Source organism: Aphelocoma coerulescens, chromosome 15, assembly GCF_041296385.1.
Source record: "Aphelocoma coerulescens isolate FSJ_1873_10779 chromosome 15, UR_Acoe_1.0, whole genome shotgun sequence".
NCBI classification, from domain to species: domain Eukaryota; kingdom Metazoa; phylum Chordata; class Aves; order Passeriformes; family Corvidae; genus Aphelocoma; species Aphelocoma coerulescens.
Genome location: NC_091029.1, coordinates 2,604,302 through 2,625,255, shown reverse-complemented (window position 1 = coordinate 2,625,255; position 20,954 = coordinate 2,604,302). Strand labels below are relative to the sequence as shown.

Genomic DNA, 20,954 nt, shown 5'->3' with positions numbered 1-20,954 from the left:
ATCTCCTCTGCACAAGCTTTTAGGGGCAACGTTCCTGCAGCTGTTGTAAGTGGGGCTGAGAAACAGCACCTTACAGCCTTTTCTTCCCTGTTTTTCTCCTTAAGAAGAGAGTTGCTGCCTTTCAAACTCATTCTACAACCTAAGCAGCACCTGGGGCCGACGCAGCTCCCAGGGAAGCGTCAGCCCCGCGGTTTCCCAGGTCTCGCTCTGCTCGGGCGCGGTTGTGGTTGTGTTACTTTGTTCCTCCTGCCAGCTCCGTCCCTCTCCAGCCCCCGACACGGAACCAAAGGCTGCAGCTGCCAGCACTGACCCCCTCCCCCCCAGTTCTCAGCATTCCCCTTTTAAAGCTCGTAGTGACCACAGAAAGTACCAGAAGTATTTTGTTGCTATTTGCAGCTGCACGCTTCTCGCCCTGACTCCCGTCAACAGACTTGGCAAACCACTTAAATTCAGGGAACAACTGCACGGACACAGTCCTTCCCTGCAGCTGGGGAAGGGCCAAACCCACAGGACAGCTGCTGGAAGCTCAAGGGCTAAGTAGGAGACAAACAATTAATGGGATTTCTTATTAATCTCCAGCTTTGATATAAATATATTATTTTTACCTGGCAATTAAAAATCTGCACTATTTTTTCCCAAGGTAAGAAAGTTCCATTACCTTCATTTTGCACATTTAGACATGACAGGAAGCTCAACGTTTTCCCAGGAAATATGCTACAATAGACATCTTTTCTACTCTCAGTCACTGCCTTTCTAGAGAGCTTTTAAGACAGTTCACATTTAACATGAAAGTAGTAATATACTTTGGTATGTTAGCACAGGGGGTAGAACTTAACTCTAGAACTCTGATTGTTGGAGCTCACCAAATGCAGGGTTGAAGATACCACTAAGTGGAAGAAAACAAATGTTTTTAGGATTAAAGCTCAAGATCTGAAAGACTGAAAACTCAATTTGTTTCTGTGATACAGGCACTAAGAAGTGACAGACATCGGGTCCATTTCTCTCAAGGGAATGCGTTTTACACCAAAAATATAGAATAAACCCACAGAGCATCAAAAGGATCACGGGAGACAGACAATAGAGTTTTGGAAAAAAATGATGACAATACAAAACATCTACAATGTACACACACACCCTGGAAGGTTTATATATGCTCTATATATATTTCAAAGTACACATAAGCTGCCCATGTGGCAGTTTGAGAAAATAGGAATACATCTTGGGAAGGTCATGAAGGAAAAAAACACAGAGAAAAACAAGAGTTATTTACATTCAATAATTCAGTAGCCTTTAACACCTCTATATACAAACAGGCTCTATATATGTACAGACTGCGCTGGGAGCCGAGTGAAGTTATTCCAAACACAAAAGAAAAATACAAAACCCCTTGATAATTCACTTGAACAAGCATTTACAGGTTGCAGAGATTTCTCCATTTACAAAGAAAATACTACACATGGAACAGAGAACTCGCATCTTTGGGGAACTTGAAGTCCTTACAAGAGGTGTGTATTCCCAATGAACCACAGAGCCACTGGAAAAAGTGGAATACTTGCTGTGCAAGGAGGTTGTTAAGGGGTTACAACTGCATTTTTCATGCCAGACATATCTTAATTATGAAGCTAGTTAACAAGTCATAATTTAGTTGCTGTCAAGGGACAGTTAGAAAAGAAAACCCAAAATCTGGGTTTTCAATTCCCAAATCAACTCAAATATGCACCTTCCCCTCCTGCAGCACAATTCCAAAACCCCCACAGTACAGAAGTGCTGCCATTTTACATGAGCCCTCTGCCCTTTATAGGTTTTATACCCATTTCACATGTACAAAGCATTTTGTATTTCATTTTGTACAAAGCAGATCAATACCCTCCAAGCAGGAAAACACAGAGACCACCCTTGCCTGGCCTGGTAATTTATGACTTGACAATTGGTCTCCTTTCCCTCCCCAGGAGGATGTTTGTCTCACAGCCAGTGCTGCAAAGGGACACCACTCACTCACTGTTCCTTACCCCATCCAGGGCTATTTATATTCCTTTTCTCCCCAGGTTTTATCAGCAGCTCATGCAGCAAACAAATACTAAAACCCACACCCCAAGCACCGAGTAGGAATTTTCAAGAAAGGAAATGTTGCTGTAGCTTGAAGGCTGTTCTCTTTTTTGGATGTTAACCTTCAAGATGTTGCAACAGTCCAGAGCCATGGCTGCAGCTGTGTTAGTAACTGGATGGCAAAGCCAAGGCAGTGATAGTGCAAGGAGCAGGGAACAGGCAAAGAAGAGCAAGTAGAGGAATGGATTTCTGGAACAGGAACAGTTCCTATGGATCTTGGAAGTACTGTCAGCTTTCTTCCCCTCCAGGGGACACAAGTCCATGGGAAGTTTAAAAGGTTGAAGCAATACAGTGTGGTTTGCTCACCAGTACAGGGAATATCAGACTTGCTCATCCCAACAGTGAAAGTGAGCACACCAGGCTGAGAAGAGCACTTAGGAACTGAGTATATTTAAATCATTATTTAAAAAAAAAAATTTAAAATCACTAATTGTGAATCTACCACTTCCAGAACTATTTTACTGAGGATCAAGACCTAAAACGTTACGTCACCATCTCAGATGGCAGAAGTTTCTACAGCAAATAGCAATTAAGCAGCAGAGACAGGGCAGTCCACACACAGCCTGCTGCAGCAGTCATCTGTCAACACACTCCTCAAAATCCCAGCCCTGCTCCTGGAATGGATGCCAAATACATCCACTGGTGGGTACAGAACACAGGAACAGCCTCCCCCACACCCTGTGCTCTAGAGTTTGCCAGGGCATCACCAGCTCCCAGCGCTATGACAGCACTCAGGCTCCCTTCCCTTGCTCCCAGCGCACTGCAGATCCCCCAACACCGACCACCTGCATTCCAGGTATTTACACAGGTGCAGCAGGACACGGGCATTTGTTCCACACCTGCATTTCCAGTTAGTCCCAAGCAGGAGCAGGGGGTCATCCCTCCCCACCAGCTCAGGCTGGGAGCTGAGGGAAGCATGCAAACTTCTTCCCTGGCAAGCAGGGGCTCGGTGAGCACACCGAGCTGTGGCACAGGGAGCGTTAACTGAGCCTTGGGAGCAGTAATTCCCTAAGGAACCCACTTCAGCCTCAAGCTGTGGAACTTCAGTCCTGCTCTTTCTGACCCTTGAGTGGCTCACCGAGTGCTTCAGAGGTGCCACACCTGCAGCGAGCCTGCTCTGGCAGCTGAGCCTTCCTTAAACAGACATGGAGGTTTAAACAGAGTTTAGTTCTTGCCTCATTAGTGAGTTCAGCCGAGAGATTTGGGCTGCAAGACAGAAGCCTGGTTAGAGCAGCCTGGAAGATGCCAAGTCCTGTCGAATTCCAATTGTACAGACTTGTTAGTATTTTTGGAATATGGTGATTGCCTAAACAAGACTCCACTTCTTGTTAGTACAATAACTTTTATTTGACATCTACAAGATCATTATCTTGTAGTTTTTTGGACAGGTTTATACAATCTCAATTTTTCAATAGTGCAACCTGTGCAAGCAAGAAATGACAAACATTGTCCTTCACTTTCTTATAAACATCTACTATTATAGGCAAAACAAAACTTACCCATATTATAGATAAGTGACTATTCACATTTGTACATTACAATTTCTTTTAAACAGCTCCAGATAAACTCTACAATGTCTTACAACATATTAAACAGTATTCAAGTTACTGGGTAACAGAAACAGCACATACAGCGGAACCCTCAAGTGTTTCCCATTCTCTAATTTACAGCTCAAGTAAGGTTTCATCTTACAAGTGACAAATTAAATTACGTTAATGAAGTAAAAAATATAAGATTGTATGCGAGATGGAAGTGAATTTGCACTTAAGTTTCCATAACCACCTCAGATTAAGGAAATGCTTCAATTTAAGGAAAACAGGCATCCAGCCATCTTTGCAGTACACATTAGGAATACCATTAATACATTAAAAATGAACTAATTTTAATTTAAGATGTTTATCACAAAAAGAACATGTTGTAGACTCAAATATATAACTCCCAGGAGAGAACCAGAAAAAATGCAACACCTGGGTATAAACACTATAAAAATGCAATAACCGATGCTGTACAACTAAGATTGTGTTTCTCTCTGAATTCCTGTCTCGTGTGTTTATCCTGTCCATGCCCGTTTCCAAAGACATGCACTGTCAAACAGAAACTGGGAAGGAACCTGAATGCATGATGTGCAACCTCTAGGTTTCATGCTTTTATAAACTCAAATTGAAGAGAAAAACCCAATATATTTTTTCTATATATATACTCAATACATGCATTCGAGATCTCCCACAGCAATGGCATCGATGCACTGCGTTAAACCCTGAGCACTGTATGACAAGATAAAAATAAAGCCTGCTTGGGGATTTTCAAGCATTTTCAAACAAATTGTGGTTTGTAGCTTAAAAGGCCAAAAGTAAAAGCAAACAGGAAGCACTACAGAGAGCATAAGGAAAGACAGATGCACCACCATAAACAACTGCTGGCTTTCAGTTCTACCAACCTTTTTAGATCTCTTTATTCCCAAAGTATTTGAGAGCACACAACTGAACTGAAAAAGTTATATTTCTTTGGAATCTGTCCCTGATTTTTATGCAAGTGATATGCTTTTACAGCCTTTTCCTCAAACACCAAAGTCAACACCTGTAGCTTGTCCTCTTATGCGTTGTTGAGGTTGGTGATGCTCTGGGGGTGGTGCTGCTGCCAGATCTGCTGCTGCTGCACTGCGAGCTGCTGCGACTGGTCGGACGTCGACAGGAGGTTCACGAGGGGCGACACACAATTTGCAGGAATGATCAAACCTGAGAACAGCAACACATCCATGGTTTCATAAACACAGCAACAGTTTGTTTATTAAGACCTCAGGCTGGTGATTCCACCGTTTAATTTATGCAACATTCAGCAGTGATTGTTTCCAATGTCAGGTCTAATCAGCACAGCCCCAAGTCCTGCTCCTCAGTCCTTCACCATCCTTTAGGCAGTGAAGCAAGAGAAAGAAATTCCCATTTTGCCTGACAACAAACTTTATTCTCATGTTACCTGCTGTCACAAGTCGGCTATTTTTGCTTTTCTGGTCTCACAGAAGTTACATCACCATGAAAGTTTAAACACGCAAAAACCTACTTCCAACATCCCAGAAAACTGTTATTAGAGAGAAGCTGCCATGGTACTGGCACATCCACAGGGAAGTCCTCATTTAAAAAAACATTTGGAGAGTTCAGCCTCTGAGGTCCCTTGTTTTGAGGGCTTCACTATGAGGTTTAGTGAAGAGACAATCATCTTCAAGTCATTTTACACACTTTCAGTAGCTCGAAACCCGTAAAACCAATTATTTCAAAGGCCTACTATTCATTGACAAAAGTGGAGCCCTTATGATGTCAAGGTAGGTTGGCTGGAGCAGGCTGTGTATGACTTTTTGCTGCAATAAATCCAAAGAACTGAGAGATTAAGTGTTCCAAAGCCTGGCTGAAAAAGAAACCCCCCTTCTTTAACCTGCCTTAACAGTGTTTGCACTGTATTGTATTGTTGAAGACTTCTACACCTGCACTTCTGCTCCTCCCCAGCAGACCCCTGACAAGCCTGCTCTCTTTTAAGCATCTTCACACAAACTGAGCCACGTGGCTGTCAACACGGAGCCACTCACCAGTTACAGCCACCCCCTGCTCCAAGGTGCAGCAGAGCAGCAGCCCATGCACCTACCTACGATCCTCTGCCCATCTTCTGTCCTTAGGCGAACAATTTGCATTTTCACATTTGTGCCACTCACGGAGGCCAGGACTCCTTCCACCTTCGTCCACACGCTCAGCACGGAGCCACACAGGACGTAGTAGGTTCTGCAGCGGAGCCCCACCTCACAGACCAGCCCCAGGCCTGCCTTCTTGCAATTGCCTCTCCTGCAGACAGAGAGAAAAGCTTTCAAAACCATTCTGCAAACAGAAGTATCTAATTTACTTAAAAATGAGACTTGAAGTTATTTCATGTGCATTCAGAGTCAAGCAAAGGCTGCACATACACTAAGGGAAGGATACTTTGACCACAGGTAATGGTAAAGCTTTGGGAAGGCTTGGCCTAGTTAAGCTCACATGTTCAGAATGCACAGACAGAGCTTTGAGTCTAAGATACCATCATTTAGGTCACCTGAGAACTGGAGTATGTTACAGGACACTGGTATCTGATCAGGGTTATTTCAGAAGCTCCAATATTAATCTGAAACTTCTACCAGTTATGCAGTTCCTCAGGAATTCAGCCATCAGCTGAGTTCAGATGCACAAGAGGCAGCAGAGAACAGCTGCTTCTGACATCCGTCTCATCTCTAGACACTTCCCCCCCAATAACATTTGAACTATCAGACTACAATACCAGAACAGACTGAGATACTTCAAGCACAAGCTACTCCTGAGTCACTGTACTTCAGCTGAGTGTAATTTATATATTAGCATTCATCTCCTGTATTAGGACTTTAGGGCAAGTGCAAAGCTCGATGTTTTCACTCAGAAGTTGGGTCATGGGAAATCTTCCCTTAAGCAAGAAACTCAAGACTTTACAGGAGTGACAGAAGAACAGAAGCAGTGATAAACCAGTCCAAGTGAAACAGTTAAAGCACCACGTGCACAAACACTGACCAGTAGGCGTGGGTGCAGGTGTCTGCAGAGGAGTTGTACTGCTCCAGCCAGTGTGGCAGAGCATCCTCAGAAGGTACCTGGAAGAGTCATCCAAAGTGGGAATAAATTGAAACACATCAAAACTTACATAGAATAAAAACAATTTGGTCATTACCATGAGAAAGGAGGGAGCACAGATATCATGATGGTGTAGAGCGGTACAGCATCCTACATTAATTTTTAACTACTCAAAGGATGAGCAAAATGCTTAAACAGAGCTGAACCTCAGAGCTTTTTCAATAATCCACCTGATCTGAGTTTCCTCAAGTTCTTGCAAATTCAACACTTGCTAGACCCTAAGGAACCTCATCTTTTATTATCATACCACAGGTAACTGATATGCAGAAAGAAGTTCAGAAATGGATACAGGAATGCCAAAAATCACGTAGACCCGCTTAAAAAGACCCAAATAAAAGCTCTGCTCTGGAGAAAGAAGCCTAGGTTTTGACTTGCTAAAATTATACATAAATACCAAAAAAAGAAAGCCCTCATGATCCTTTTCAAACTTTTCTAAGTTAAACAAGCAAAATTTTAATGGTTACCTTCTTATATTTCTTTTTCAGGTCTGCACATGTTTCTAGTTTGAGTTGTTTCCCAGTATTTGGTCTGTATATTAAAAAAAGCTTCTTTTTAGGATTCACTTCTTTTACTAGAATTGCTGTTTTCTTGTTATTTCTTATCTGGAAAAAAAAAAAGACAACCCAAAAACTTCCTAAATTAAAACATGATGAAAATACCTGCTTAAGTGATTCCATATTGTGTTCTTTACAGAGTAATAGGAGTGTGTAACAGTACAACCAAGGACAATAATACACCTCTAGAACACAGTAATCCACATTAGCCTCACAGTGAAACCATAAGACTCCTGATGCAGGTTTAAATAAGAGCTGCTGATTTGGGCTGATATTCCTATCAGAAAATACCCTGAGGAGGTAAAAGGGAGAATTTCATACTTAGCATTAAAAAAAACCCTCTCAAAATTAATTTTAATGTAAGACTCAAAGTATTTTGCAAAACTGAACAGTAATTACTTTGAACAGTAAGTTTTTCAGTTTAGCCCCCAGAACCTTCTCTGAACACAATCCAAGAGACAGAAGAATCTCACCTGTAGTGATAAATAAAATCCATCATCTGGACCTGTCTGTTCTGCCCAGATCTTTGTTGCTTCATCCCAAGACATTCCTCTCTCCACACTGATCTACAAGAGAGCAATGCAGGGGTATTTGAGGGGGAGCAGACTTTAAACCAGTTACATAGGAACTGAACACGTTGTAAAAACTTACTGGCAAGTTTTATTAGTTCCTACAGAGATGGTACAGGATTAACTTACTGTGTACAGCTCTACATGTCCAGAGGTAGAATATCCAGGAGTTAAAAACTTCTTAACATCTGCCTTCCTCACCTTCTCATCCCCAGAGCCCAAATCTGGAAAGGAAAGCAGAGTTATTGTGTTGCTCTATTCTCACTGAAGTTCAAGTGATCTGTGAAATTATTTACTCACCTAAGATGCCCATGTCATATCTTCCATTCTTTTTAGCATTTTGAATAACTGCATTTAACGTGTCAGAGAAGTACTGGAACAAAGCATTCTGCTGATGGACTTCCATACCAAGAATTCGATTCAGAAATTTCCCTATATTGTTGTAATCTTAAAAAAGAATAAGAAATACATGTATTAGGTCAAAGATTAAGTTTGATAACCACAAGCCCTCAATCAGTATTCAAAGACTCTTACAAAGACTATTTAAATACATTCTTTCAGAAATGAAGAAAACATTAAGTTCTTCAAAAAAGGTCACTTTTTAGATAGTTACAAGTTCAGTTCTGCTGCTGGGAATCCACTGTCACGACATAAGATATTCCCAGGGACATTCTACAGATACACTGAACACCCAAATACCTTTATCGAGCGTCAGTATTCCAGATCTGTCTTCTACATTTATCAAGCCTACGCCAATCAATCCCTGACGAACATCTAGGAAAGAGAAAGAAGTTAAATCATAGCTGCTTTGCCATCTAAAAATAACCCCATGAAGTAACAGCTTCTTTAGCCACAGGATCTGATTCCAAAGCCTCTGACACCCCTCACTTCCCATTACTTGCAGTTTCTACCTAACCCATCAATAAGCAAGACACAGCTTTGCCTTCCGTCCCTCCAGGAAGCACAGGCAGGGGAAAGCACCAATGGCACCATGCATGAGAACAAGATATTCCAACAGGTAACGGGGAAATGAAGGTAAAGAACTGTTTAGAATACACTGGCCAAGCAGATACAGAACATTCCTTATACTGAGAGTTCATAGATCTGGTTTCATGCGTGAACTTCAACGTTCAAGCAACGTGCACAGACTCTCACTGGGTGTTACTCTCATCTGTCTCAGCTGAGCATTTTAAATTGTAACAGTGTTTTACAGCTCTTCAATCATTTAGATTTTCTACATACTGGAGAAGGATCAAAAGGTAGCTATTGCAGCCAGTGCATTATCTTACCTTTGAAGAAGTCTCCAGGAAAATCAGGAGGAGGTGAGACCATTGGGGAGTCCAAGTTCACAATGGATTTCATAACAATCTCCAAAGCATTTCTGCCATACTGTGTAAGAAAAAAAGTTGCTCTATCAATGCCCTCCAGTGTTGGCTCCTCAGCCCCAGGCACACATGGTTTAACAGGTATTTTTAATTCACAATGAAAAGCTTTTCTGTGCAATAGTGAATTATTACCTTCATGTAGTGCATTTTATAACTGAAAACAGCTCAGTCTTAATTTTTAATTACCACTGCCAAATTAATCTTTCATTGTGGCTTAAAGGACACACACCATTTAAGACTTTGGTTGTTTGCAAAACCAGAGAAGTGATTTACACACGTGTGTTCCACATGGCTTCACAAACAGAATTATGGGTTACAGAAAGAGGCCTTCCATCAGAAAGTGAGACAGTTAAAGGTAAGAGATGGAAAAGAACCTTCCTCAACAGGTCATTTGTGCAATAAGCACTACAGCATGAGTTCTCCAACAGAAACAGAATTGTCACCTTGTTGTCAAAATTGAATCTGCTGAGGTCTCGAGTTTCTGTAGCCCGTCTGTCCCCGTGGGTGAGGGCTCCCTGTTAAGACACACCATTATCATTAAATACAACTTTTAAGACAAATAAATCTAACTTGCATTTTCTCAAAAGGAGGATCAGACCTCTTGAAACATCTTACCAAGCTCTCCAGTCTTTTTGCAACTATAGATGCAAATCTTTGCTCTCCTGCCAGTTCAGAAATGAGGAACACATACTCTGGAGCAGTCACTTGGTTGGATCTATGAGTTCTTCCTGGATAATTAAGTAGCAGCACATATGTTAGATAAATTCTACTTCACTGAATATTTCTAATAAAATATGAACTGTGAAGAGTAGGGAAAAAAGCTAGAACTTAATCCTGCTAAAAATTAGTTTCTGCTGTAATACAGCAAACAGAAGGCAGCACACACAACTCAAAGTTGTGGAGACTTTTATAAAGACACTTCATATGTGAAAAAAACTCCAAAGCTGCAGCATAGGCTTGTTTGTGAGGTTTCTTTCAAAGCTTTCAAGACAATTAGCTATGACCACAGATAAAGCTGATTCTGTTCATGGGTACAGGAGACTGGAGGGGTCCTTAAGACGTTGCCTACTCAATCTGATTTTCCAGGAGCTAGCACTAAGTTCAGTTGTTATTCCTGAGTCTGCTGGGGAAGGACACACAGAGAGTGATTTACCAAACTGCTGGATGGCTCTGTCCGCGCTCCAGGGCAGCTCCAGGGTCATGTGAACCCTCCGCCTCTGGTTCTTGGCCCTGCGGTCTGCTTGCAGTGAGATACCAGAGCTGGCAGCCTCCGAGATGATGGCGATGTTCTTTGATTGAGAAAAGAGCTGTTAGTTAGCAATAAATCCAAGACCAAGCTTCAGTTTCCAAAAAAAGGTCTCATCTTACAACTATTACCAAACATGGGTCTGGAATGGCTTCGCTGTTACTCACAAGGCAGAGGGAGAGCAGGAAAGGTGTGGCTTTCTGTATCAGAGTTAGAAATGCTAATGAATTTTTCTGAGTGAAAGAAGGGGATTTTCTTTTACTTTTCAACAACTCCCTGTGCAAACAAAGACTCGCCATCCCAGAGGGCAGCTCTCCCTGACACTGACCTGTACTTCAGAAGCAAAAAGGGAGGGACACAGACTCGCTCCAACAGCAAGCCACAGAAAAAACAAAACATTGCTGCTAATGCTGTACAAGGAAGAGGATCCAGCCATTCCAGTGCCTGAATGCATTTGCCTTGAAAGAATGTAAATGTTTGGACTGTGCACAAGTCACTTACAGGAACCAACTCTTCACCCTCAAGTGTCACAACGGACCACACAAGTTCTGCACACAGTGACATTTACTCCATTTGCCCTCTTGTGGCAGCACGGCCCAAGTGAAGCACCGGGAAGGGCTTCCCCCCTCCTCCCACCCCTTCTTTTATCAGCTGCAATTCTACCCTTATTAAGGTCAGGATTTTCTTTCGGAGTGCAATGTTAAGCACAGAAGCCATCACTTCTCCCAGTGTGACTTCTCGATCATTGTTAACATGCCCCACCTTTTCCTCTCACCCCTCACTGAAAGCATTCATAGTATTCCCTATTTCCCAATTTAATTATTTCCTCTTGGAAGGAGATCTGCACAGTGACCCAGATCAATGAATCAAAGATATGAATAACAAGTCTGCCTTTTAAACACATATTGTTTTACAAAACCAGCTTAAAGGTGCCAGCTTTGAATTTGGCACATGGGTGCACACCAAGCACAGGCCTCCAAGGTCACCCAAACTACAGCCTGACCTTTAAACACACTGGATTTGAAAAACAAAATGCTCAGCAGTGAACTGAAAGTGCTTCTTAACTAGTACTAACAGTACCTGCAAGTCACTGTTGAATAGCTTAGTGTTACTATGGCATCTGGCACATTTTTCTACAGTCTATCCTCTTCAAGGATTACCTTATCTCCATCCATGAACCTCTGCTTTTCTGTGATGTTCAGGATTTCAACAGGCACATCGAGTTCAGACCTTGACTCGTAGGAGATGCTGCCATCATCATTGCTCACCACTCTCCCCTTGCGGCCTGTCATCTTTGAAAGGGAACACAAGCTCAGTGTTTGGCAATACCAAAACTACCCCAGCACCAAAAGCTCCAAGCAGTATTATTTATCCACATACCCACATTAAAATAGTCAGTAATTTACTCCAAGTGCAAAACTACATTAGAGAACTTTTTGGTTGATGCCAGTATCTGTTACGTGGAACATGACAGTGCAGATCTATGTAGAAAGGAGTTGTATTTATTATGCTATTGTTCCTAAGGGATTTACCAGCAGCACTAAGAAAATAAACCAAAGAGCCAGCTTAGGCTGACACTGATTTTATCAGTCTTTTAAATCACAGTGATGCTGCTTCTTGATAGAGACAGGTAGCTTAAAGACATGTTTCTGAAGTTATTGAGAGATTAATTAATCAGGCTTTTCATTAACACATAAGGTTCTTAGTCTCCACTGCCTTGGAGGATGAACTAAAGCTCCTGCCTGTTTAATACACATCAGCTGCAGATTGAGTACAGCCAGTCAGAGAAACAGACCAGAGTAAAGCAAAGAGAAACTGGTATGATTTACCCAGCTAGAAACTATCCAATCTCAGAAATAACAAGTTCATCCACTCAGAGCTCCTCCCTGTATTTTAATACAATTTTCAAGTTTCTCATTCATTCAGAGGCATCCAGCAGAGTAACTTCTACTCCCATTCCTGAGATTACTGTCTAAAATTGATGAACAACCTCTTTAAAAACATACTTTCTTTTCTACATGTGAACACCAGCCTACCTCTGCAACATTTTCAGGACCACCCAGTTCATCTATAAGCTCATCCAGTGTATTAGGTGGAAGATCTTCAGCCAGCTTTTCCAGTTTATCCAGCAGTTCTTTTTTCATTTGTTGGGCCCTTTCAACAGCATCCTGACTCGTTACAAAGCTGCTGTTTGTGTTACTGTTTGCTGAAACTTAAGAAAGACTCTTTGAGATTTAGAATTTTATTGCCTAACTGCTAGGAAATGAATCAACATCAAAGAAAGCTGTTCTTACCAGACGTGTTGGTACTAGAAGTGGTGGTTCCAACGGTGGAAGTGAAGCAGCTGGGCCGTTTGGATCCCAGACCAGAGGCTAGTAAGGCACTTTGAATAGAATCTGGGTCTATGCTTTTCTTCTTTTTCTTTTCTTTATTTTTTTTATGCTCTTTTCTAATCAACCAGGGATCTGAAGTTAAAAAGTTTAATTTACTAAGCAGCCATCTTTCCCTTTGAAACAAATACATTCTCATTGCATAAAGTGACTTACAAAAGTCTGAATTCCAGTGTACAAAAATCTAATTGAAGTTTCACATTCTACTACTAATTGCAGTCTCCCTGGAACTAAACTACATGCTTAGTAAACACTTATTTGTGGCTCACTGAAATGTTTGGGAAGACTTTCTGCTTACTCCCTGCAAATACAGCTACTTGCTTGATGAAACACTTAGACTGTCTTACCATCTTCGTCATCTTCACTGGATTCATCTCTGAATGGGTTGAAGTCATCATCGTCTCCAGAACTCAAAAATTTGGAGCTCTCATTGTCACTTTCTTCATTGTCTGAAGCATCAGACTCACTTTCACTCTCATCAGAGCTGCTTCCTGCAAGGCCACCTGTTTTGCGAGCTTTTTTGGCTTCTCTGCTTATTTCTTCACCTAATTCCATCATCCCAGAAGAAAAACAAGTTAGTTTAAACCCTGTAGTCTGCACACTTTGAGGTCTGTTTTACCATACAAACTAGAAATTCAACTGTTGAAAACAGAACTATTTAAAACAATCTAAGTTTTAAGCAAGACCTCTCTCCCAAGTTTTTTATGATCACCTACTTTCAAGATAATCAGTTTGGGAAGGGGGTGCTATTAGGCTTCTCTTCACTGAGCCTCAAGACAAAGGAAGCTATTTGAGTGACTACATCAGGAATTGGTCTGACACATGGAAGGCATTTTGGGATATGGTTCCATAGCAGATCAACCCAATTTTGAGCAGAATTAACTAAAATTTACAGGTTATATTGCTTCAGCAGCAACATAACATTTATTAATGGCAACCTCTAACAGCAGCCTTAAGAGACCTGCAATACATCAATACATGCTCCCTCATGGATGACTACAGATACTCCTTTTTTTGGTCCCCTCAAAGTTCACTCTTAGGCAGCTCTGAAGTTGACATTTTCATTGTGGCATTAGTGTAGCAACTTAAGCGTTACCTTTTCGTTTCTTTATTTTGTTCTCCTTGCAAGGGCTGTCTCGGGGTGAATTGTTATTACTTTGAGCAGTCAGGTCAATTCCCAACAAGCTAAACAGCTTCTTCCTGTCAGGAGCTGGAAAGTGCTTTTCAATAAGAGATTGGAATACTCCTCTGTTTAAAACAAAAAAAAAGGGGTTGCTCAGCGGAATTTGCATTTATTTGAAGTACAAACCTGTAACATTTAACAGCTTGACTTCTCTGAAGAACGACTCTGTGTGAGTGCAGTTGGGCACTCTCTGTATTATCACCCACATTGCTGTAGTTGTCACCTTCTTAAAAGCAGGAGACATTTATTTTACAGCACTGTTATAACTTGTTAAATTTTAGGTAACAAGTAGCATTGTTACTGCCATTTTTTACTGCTCAATTTAAGTAAAAGATTAAGTTAACTTATTAAGATCTTCTGCAAGGCAGTCTCAGGATTGGCTCTGGTCCATCTGATCAAAGAGGGAAGTCATGGTCTGTAACTTGCTCTGGTATAAATGCAGCACACACTTGGCAGGTCTCCCCGTCCCCCCAGTTTGAGGGGAACAGTACGAGCTGTTCACACCTGAAAGCATCAGTTTGAAATGCCAGGAGAACTAGGAACTAACCACTGCCTCACCTGAGCAGTGCTGCCAGATTTTAGGTACAGGCATCTTCAGTAACGAACATCAGTACTAAGGGATTCCCAACCATCTGTGCACTGATGCACATTTGATGCACAGAAGGACAAATAACTACACACACACACTAAGCTGGATGAAGGTTAGTTTTGTAAACAGTATTTTTAAAATTCAGTCTTACTTTGCTGTAGAAACAAAGTCATTCAGTTCCCCACCACCTTCCTCCAAAGCTTCCAATGTTCTTGCTTCTCCTGTTGACTGCAGGCCAATGACAACACACTGAAGGACAAATGAATATACCACTGTCACTATGACTGAACTGTAAGTTTATTTTGCCTGAATTTCAGCTCAATAAATACCATCAAGTACAAAAGCATGCTCCTACTATGGCTGAAAATATTTGTATTACACATAAAAAAAAAAATCAAATAGCTTTGCATTCAAAATAAATGTTTAAAAATAAGTCTTGATCAACTTACTTTGCCATTCTTGATTTCTTCCCGAGCCAGCTGCACCACCCTCTTCACCTTAGAGGCTATGCAAAGGTACTTGAAAAACCTCTGGTGAGCTGACCAGAACTGACCCCACATGGACTTTTTCATTCGCTGCTCGGCATCGATGAGATCGGCCGCTTGCTGAAACCTCTCTCGAGCACTGACCCACTGAACAAGAAAAGGAGCATTCAAGTTTCGACCAACTTCAACCTCTCAGAACTCAACAGAGAAAGCAAATTTAAAATGGGGTTCTTACCAGTTTCACAGATTTATTGTACATTTTAACATATTCCTGCGAGAGCAGAACTTCATCGATTTTGAAAGTTACACCTGAAAAACTCAACTGTCTGGCTATGTACATTCCTCTCAGCTTCATATCCATAGCAACTATTTCCATGGCACCAACACCTCTAAAATAAAGGAACAAGTTCAGTCCATATTAGAATTTTCAAGAGCAAGGATTTGTTAAAAAAAAAAACCCTCAAAACACAACCTCAAGTACTTTAGAAAAAAACAGCTTACCAATGTGAGGGAATATGTTTTTGAAATAATTTGAAATTTAGTCTTTACATAAGAGTGTATCCCTGCCTTGTAAATTTAAAGTGTATCCCAAGAGGTAAAACTCGGTTACTTTGTTCCCAAATGACCTAGGATGCATTAGGAGACAGTAACTTACAAACTGTAACTGGATAATGAAGTTGATCCAAATATTAGCTAGTTCTTGCAATCTGATTTTATAAAATACTGATTATTTAAAATATTACAAACTGTTTAAAGTTATTCAGATTTATGCTGGCATGACAATAATTTAATTAGTAAGTAACTTCAGTTCTCTGCAACAGCAACACACCTTGAGAGCACAGAAGTCACCTGCAAAACAGGTGACTTTGCTACTCATAGGCTTGGGGCTGTAACTTCATTACTGCTCATTTGATATGTACTCAGTAATGAAGTGAGGCTACACTCAGAGTCCAAAAAAACCAAGCATCATGTAGATGGTAAATAAGATGCATCCTAAGCCCTACTGTGGCATTCTGAAGTGTTCAAAATTGTTTTTAAGTAGGCAAAGCAAGATGCTCACCCACCACAGAACGCAGCAGTGGCGTTTTCTACTGACCTCTTACTTTTAGTATTATTAGTATGTTCTGAAACACAAAGTACCTTGTAACAGCACAAAGAATTTCCCTGAACTGGGTTCTTATGCCAGTAAGCACAAGATTTCCTCCTGTTAAATTGCTGAAGATGAATGCATAAACATCAGAGGCCTTCTACAAATAGTGAGCCATTGGCTACACTGAGCATACTCAGTACAATACAGGCTGTTTTCATGGGGAGCAGCAAAGTATTTTGCTTTCCTAACACCCACATTTTTGAGAGGGCTCTTTTCCCAGAAAGCTTTTAAAGCTCTCAAAATTTTCTGTGAACAAGGGAAGCATCTTATTTTTCACCACTTATGATAAATTACATTTCTGCTAGATTTAGAAGGCAGAGTTCTTAGTGTGACAGGACATGTTTGCAGAGGACAAGAGAGTGAAGACAAGCAACTGGGGAGCACAGTGAGCCACAACCCTGAGCATTCTTGCTGTAGGTCTTTGAAATATTACCTTCTTTCAACAGCCTGAATAAAATCACTGAATTCCCTAAATGGAGTTCCTTCACCCCATATTCCAAGACGGTTCATATATGCCATGTTTCTTGGCTCAGATGCACCTAGAAGAAGAAAACAAGTCTACCAGTGCCAGCAAAACCAGGCAGAGACATTTAATGCAAACCCAGAAGTACATACCTGTGGCACTGGCATAAACAACCCTGGCTTTTGGAAGTTTATTTTGAAGTTCCAATACAGCCAGACCTGTTTTTGTTGGTTTTGATGAACCAACAGGACACAGATTCTTTGCTTTATGACACTCATCAAATACTATCTGAACCGTAATTTAGGAAAAAACTTTGTCCCACTTATTTTTAAAATGAGGAGTTAGAACAGAAGGCAAGAAAATCTACTACTTACAACAGGTGGCAGGTGCAAATTGTAAACTCAAGAAGACACTAGTCACTTTAACTAAAAGCCTTGGAAAAAAGTTTAATAGTAAGTATTTAGGAGCAAAATTGCCAACACTTGAGTTCTTGAAAATGCTGGTGATATTCCAAATATATATTTAAATAAGTCTGAAAAAAATATCAGTGTAAACTTAAGGTTCTTAAGGATAATAGTTTAATATTATGGGTTTGATATAGAAAAAACCAGAAGCTTCACTCTTGTGCCAGAGCTGTGTAGCAACAAGTTAATGGTAATATGGCACAAAGTTTGTAAAACTGCAAGTCCAGTGTCAGAGCATGTCCACAACTGACTGCCATTACAAATAGGGAATAGCTACAAATCTTTAAAGATATAAGTTTAAACAGCAATTTGATTATAAGCAAATGAACTCCAGAAAAAGGATACAACTCCATCAAAGTCTTCACCACACCAGTGAAGAAGCTGCTTTAATCTGGTTTTGTATTTACCACCAGACTGACTTTCCCCAATAAGAGAAGAATAGGTAGCAAAGATGACACCTTTCTTCACACTTCCATTATGTTTGGAAGAAATCTTCCCATACTTGAACTGCAATTAAGAGAAATTACAGAAATTATTCAAGAGAGACCCCCCTCCCCAGTCCCACCCACCAGATGATTAAGGGATGCTGGTGGTCTTAACCTTAAAGTGTGAACACTTGGAGCCACCCATAACCCCACAGCATGATCAGGGCACAGCTGGCATATGGCAATGTGGTTAAGAGGTTATACAGGGCCTTACTTAAACATTTACTTAAGCAAGACTAAATCTGAGGCTTCAAAAGCTTAACAGACACATTCTTTGGCTACATGGTTTCCTTCATTTAAATACAATGCAGATTTTAGTTTCAATGTATCCCTCAAGTGTATTTACCATTGCTACTGTAAATGATGACTTCTAAAGCTTTATTTTAGAAATTAAGAATTCACAAAGCAAAAATACCAACTTAAACCAAACTTTTAAGGTCAAGTGAATTCAACCAGTAATCACACTTCACAATTTAAGCAGCTAATCCAGAGCAGAGGCAGTGTCTCCAAAAATAACTGCACACACCACTGCTGCTTTAATAAATCACTGAGCAAGTCTATTATTCAAGTATTACACATAAAATGCATTACATATAAAATATGCACTGAGAGATAGAAAGGAAAAAACTTCAAATGCTACAAAGCTTTAAAGATGCAAAGGATATTTCAACTTCTACAAAATACTCTACTAGTAGTGTCAGTAGTGGCATGAAGTCTATTTTTTTTAAAAAAAGCACACATGCTAAGACTTAATCCTACAAGGGGCCTATTTACATGATTAACTTGAAGCTCTGTGTGGTTCTTTGTAAGATTAAGGCCTGTCAAACAAGACCTAGACAGGAAATTTATTGAAATTAGTACATTCTTGCTCTTAAAACAGTCAACATGCACAACTTGTCACACAAGCGTACCTAAAGGTCTGCCTCAACTGTACATAGTAAAAAGTTTCCACACCTTGTTTAATGAATGCACCAATATGTTTTTTGCTCCAATATCTCTCAAATCTCTTTCAGCATCGTATTTCAGATCATTTGAAACGCTAAACCTGAAGATATAAAACAAAGCACATTCTGTAAGTTACAGCAGAAGCTCAAAAGGCAGTTGCTAGAGCATTTGTCAGAAGACAGATGACCCTGAATTTAAGTCATAGAGTCACTAGAGTGTCTGCTCTAACAAATCCTGACACACTTACCAGACTGCTCTTTTTCTGCCTAACAAGTAATTTTCATAGATTATTCCAGCTATGGTCCTTCCTTTTCCTACACCAGCACCATCACCTATCAAGAATCCAGCTCTGTCTCCATTGGGCAGGAATGTTTCATGTTGCTGTAGGAGAAAGAACAAAAAACTTGTACCCATTCTCCAGAACACATCACAGCGGATTGTCAGAAAAGAGCAAACATAAGAAACATCCTATTGGAGGAGACTAGTGGTCCAAGCAAACTCCTGGAAGCAGGAAGAGGGGATTTATTTAGGGACAGCAGAGCACCCTAACTGCATTATATGATCCATTTTCTCCTCAGCACACAGAGCTACTCTAAGTATCTGTCCAATATTTTGTGTCTTTTCCTAACCCACTGATATCCACCTGCAGAGCCTTTTGTAGCAGCAAGACCCAGACATCCACAGCCTGTGGAATGCAGTATTCTGAATCTACCCATTTTAAACCAATCTCCTGTCAGTGTCACCAAGTCCTGCTTTGCTCTTGGTTTTGTGTGCTATCACTTCTTGATTATCTTAACCCTGATTTCATTCCCATTCCTTTCTCTCCTTTCCAGCCCCAGGTGTCACAGCTGTGTCAGTCTCTTTTCAGGAGGCAATTTTTTCCCTCCTGTGATCATTTTAGTTGTCCTCTAACTCCACTACCTCCCTCAGCACACAGAGCGCTGCCCACACATCTGGGGTGGGCACACTGAAGTTTAATCCAGCAGCAAAATAACATCCAGTCCTGTTCTCTATACCCTTCCCAAGGATGTTGAACAGGCCTGGCTTTCTCAGCCTGCTGCTACTGCAGCCATTAAGTTATTTCAGAGAAATAAAAATGACTAACGTGTTTTTTCAGAGTTTTAAGACAGTTGGAGATCAGCATCATGGCAGTGGTTTAGAAGTTTTCCTAGGTGTATTACCTCACATTTATCTGAGCTAAAGCTCACCTGCCATCTTCTAATGAAGCTCAAACCTTTGAGCTCTTATTATTTTATCTCCCTGTAAAACTGACATAGCTGCACTTGTCAGATAGCAGTTTTTCTTCTTAAATTCTCTGTTAGCTTTTAAGCTGCACTGATGTCTGGCATACCTGGGCTGCATAAGTGATTGCTTCGAGTTGCAAAGCTGACAACCAGCCACTGTCAATTGTTTCTTCTGATATTGATGTCTGGTACCACACATCAGGAGGAGTCACACTGGATAAGGAGCTGGTTTCCACTACTGGGTCAGGATGACGTAGACCAATTTTTACTGGTTGAGAAAGAAGGGGAAGGAAGGCAGAAGATGAAAATGTAATACAAAGTTCTGTTGCTGCAGCACGAGTTATTATATTTACCCAAACAAATTACAATTGTGATTGCAAAGGCTGAACTCAACAAGTATGTTTCATTGCAACAATCTGTCAAGTGTTAAACTGCACTGCATATGAAGGAACACATTAATCTGAATTTATAACTGCAATCTTAACTTTCTCTTCTCGCCACCTTCCCTCTTTTTTTATGAAGAGAGATAAAACTCACTTAACAGAAAATTGAAGTATTTGTGTACTTGACTTGTTTGAGAAAAAACCAGTCTGACCCTTGTCTGCCCAAAAGGCCAGAGGCAGCCTCAGGATGCCAGAATCAAAAGCAGCATTCTTCTCACTATTTATATAGTGCCATTTTTAAGCAGAATGAGAAAAGATTTAGAACAGACATGGTTTAATTGCTGACAGATCTCATCAGTAACAATAAAAATTAATCATTTAGCTACAAACTCCCTGCAAATTTGTGCCTTGCTTTTACAGCAAGTCACTGTATTTAGGAAACAAGGTAACAGCTTGTTGTCAATGGGTACAAAAAAGAAAAGAGAGAAAAGAGGAGATGGCAATTAACAGTAGTAAAAGATTCACTCAAAAAACAACTAAGCCATTTCTAAGTAGTCAGCCAGGAACCATGCAGGAAGAATGTGCTTAGGGTGATTTCACACCAAAAGACTCAAACTAGATTCCTAAGTGTAGCAGTGAG

At 40.7% G+C, this 20,954-nt stretch overlaps 1 protein-coding gene across 3 annotated transcripts in view; it reads right to left on the bottom strand.

The window, feature by feature from the left end:
* Positions 1 to 1,231: 1,231 nt before the first annotated feature.
* The window catches only part of SBNO1 (strawberry notch homolog 1), a 31,620-nt gene continuing 11,897 nt past the window's right edge, over positions 1,232 to 20,954 (bottom strand). For all 3 annotated transcript variants that reach the window (XM_069031319.1, XM_069031321.1, XM_069031320.1), the window contains 26 exons: positions 20,039 to 20,199; positions 18,935 to 19,068; positions 18,697 to 18,787; positions 17,603 to 17,764; positions 16,946 to 17,081; positions 16,764 to 16,869; positions 15,416 to 15,569; positions 15,145 to 15,327; positions 14,847 to 14,944; positions 14,020 to 14,171; positions 13,271 to 13,468; positions 12,828 to 12,998; positions 12,570 to 12,745; positions 11,694 to 11,825; positions 10,441 to 10,576; positions 9,903 to 10,015; positions 9,731 to 9,802; positions 9,192 to 9,291; positions 8,602 to 8,676; positions 8,203 to 8,349; positions 8,032 to 8,126; positions 7,807 to 7,899; positions 7,244 to 7,381; positions 6,663 to 6,739; positions 5,740 to 5,933; positions 1,232 to 4,841 (listed from right to left, as the gene is read on the bottom strand). In XM_069031319.1, the coding sequence (XP_068887420.1) occupies positions 4,699 to 4,841; positions 5,740 to 5,933; positions 6,663 to 6,739; positions 7,244 to 7,381; positions 7,807 to 7,899; positions 8,032 to 8,126; positions 8,203 to 8,349; positions 8,602 to 8,676; positions 9,192 to 9,291; positions 9,731 to 9,802; positions 9,903 to 10,015; positions 10,441 to 10,576; positions 11,694 to 11,825; positions 12,570 to 12,745; positions 12,828 to 12,998; positions 13,271 to 13,468; positions 14,020 to 14,171; positions 14,847 to 14,944; positions 15,145 to 15,327; positions 15,416 to 15,569; positions 16,764 to 16,869; positions 16,946 to 17,081; positions 17,603 to 17,764; positions 18,697 to 18,787; positions 18,935 to 19,068; positions 20,039 to 20,199 (3,437 nt within the window). In that variant the 3' untranslated portion in view covers positions 1,232 to 4,698. The remainder of the gene's footprint in view (positions 4,842 to 5,739; positions 5,934 to 6,662; positions 6,740 to 7,243; positions 7,382 to 7,806; positions 7,900 to 8,031; positions 8,127 to 8,202; positions 8,350 to 8,601; positions 8,677 to 9,191; positions 9,292 to 9,730; positions 9,803 to 9,902; positions 10,016 to 10,440; positions 10,577 to 11,693; positions 11,826 to 12,569; positions 12,746 to 12,827; positions 12,999 to 13,270; positions 13,469 to 14,019; positions 14,172 to 14,846; positions 14,945 to 15,144; positions 15,328 to 15,415; positions 15,570 to 16,763; positions 16,870 to 16,945; positions 17,082 to 17,602; positions 17,765 to 18,696; positions 18,788 to 18,934; positions 19,069 to 20,038; positions 20,200 to 20,954) is intronic.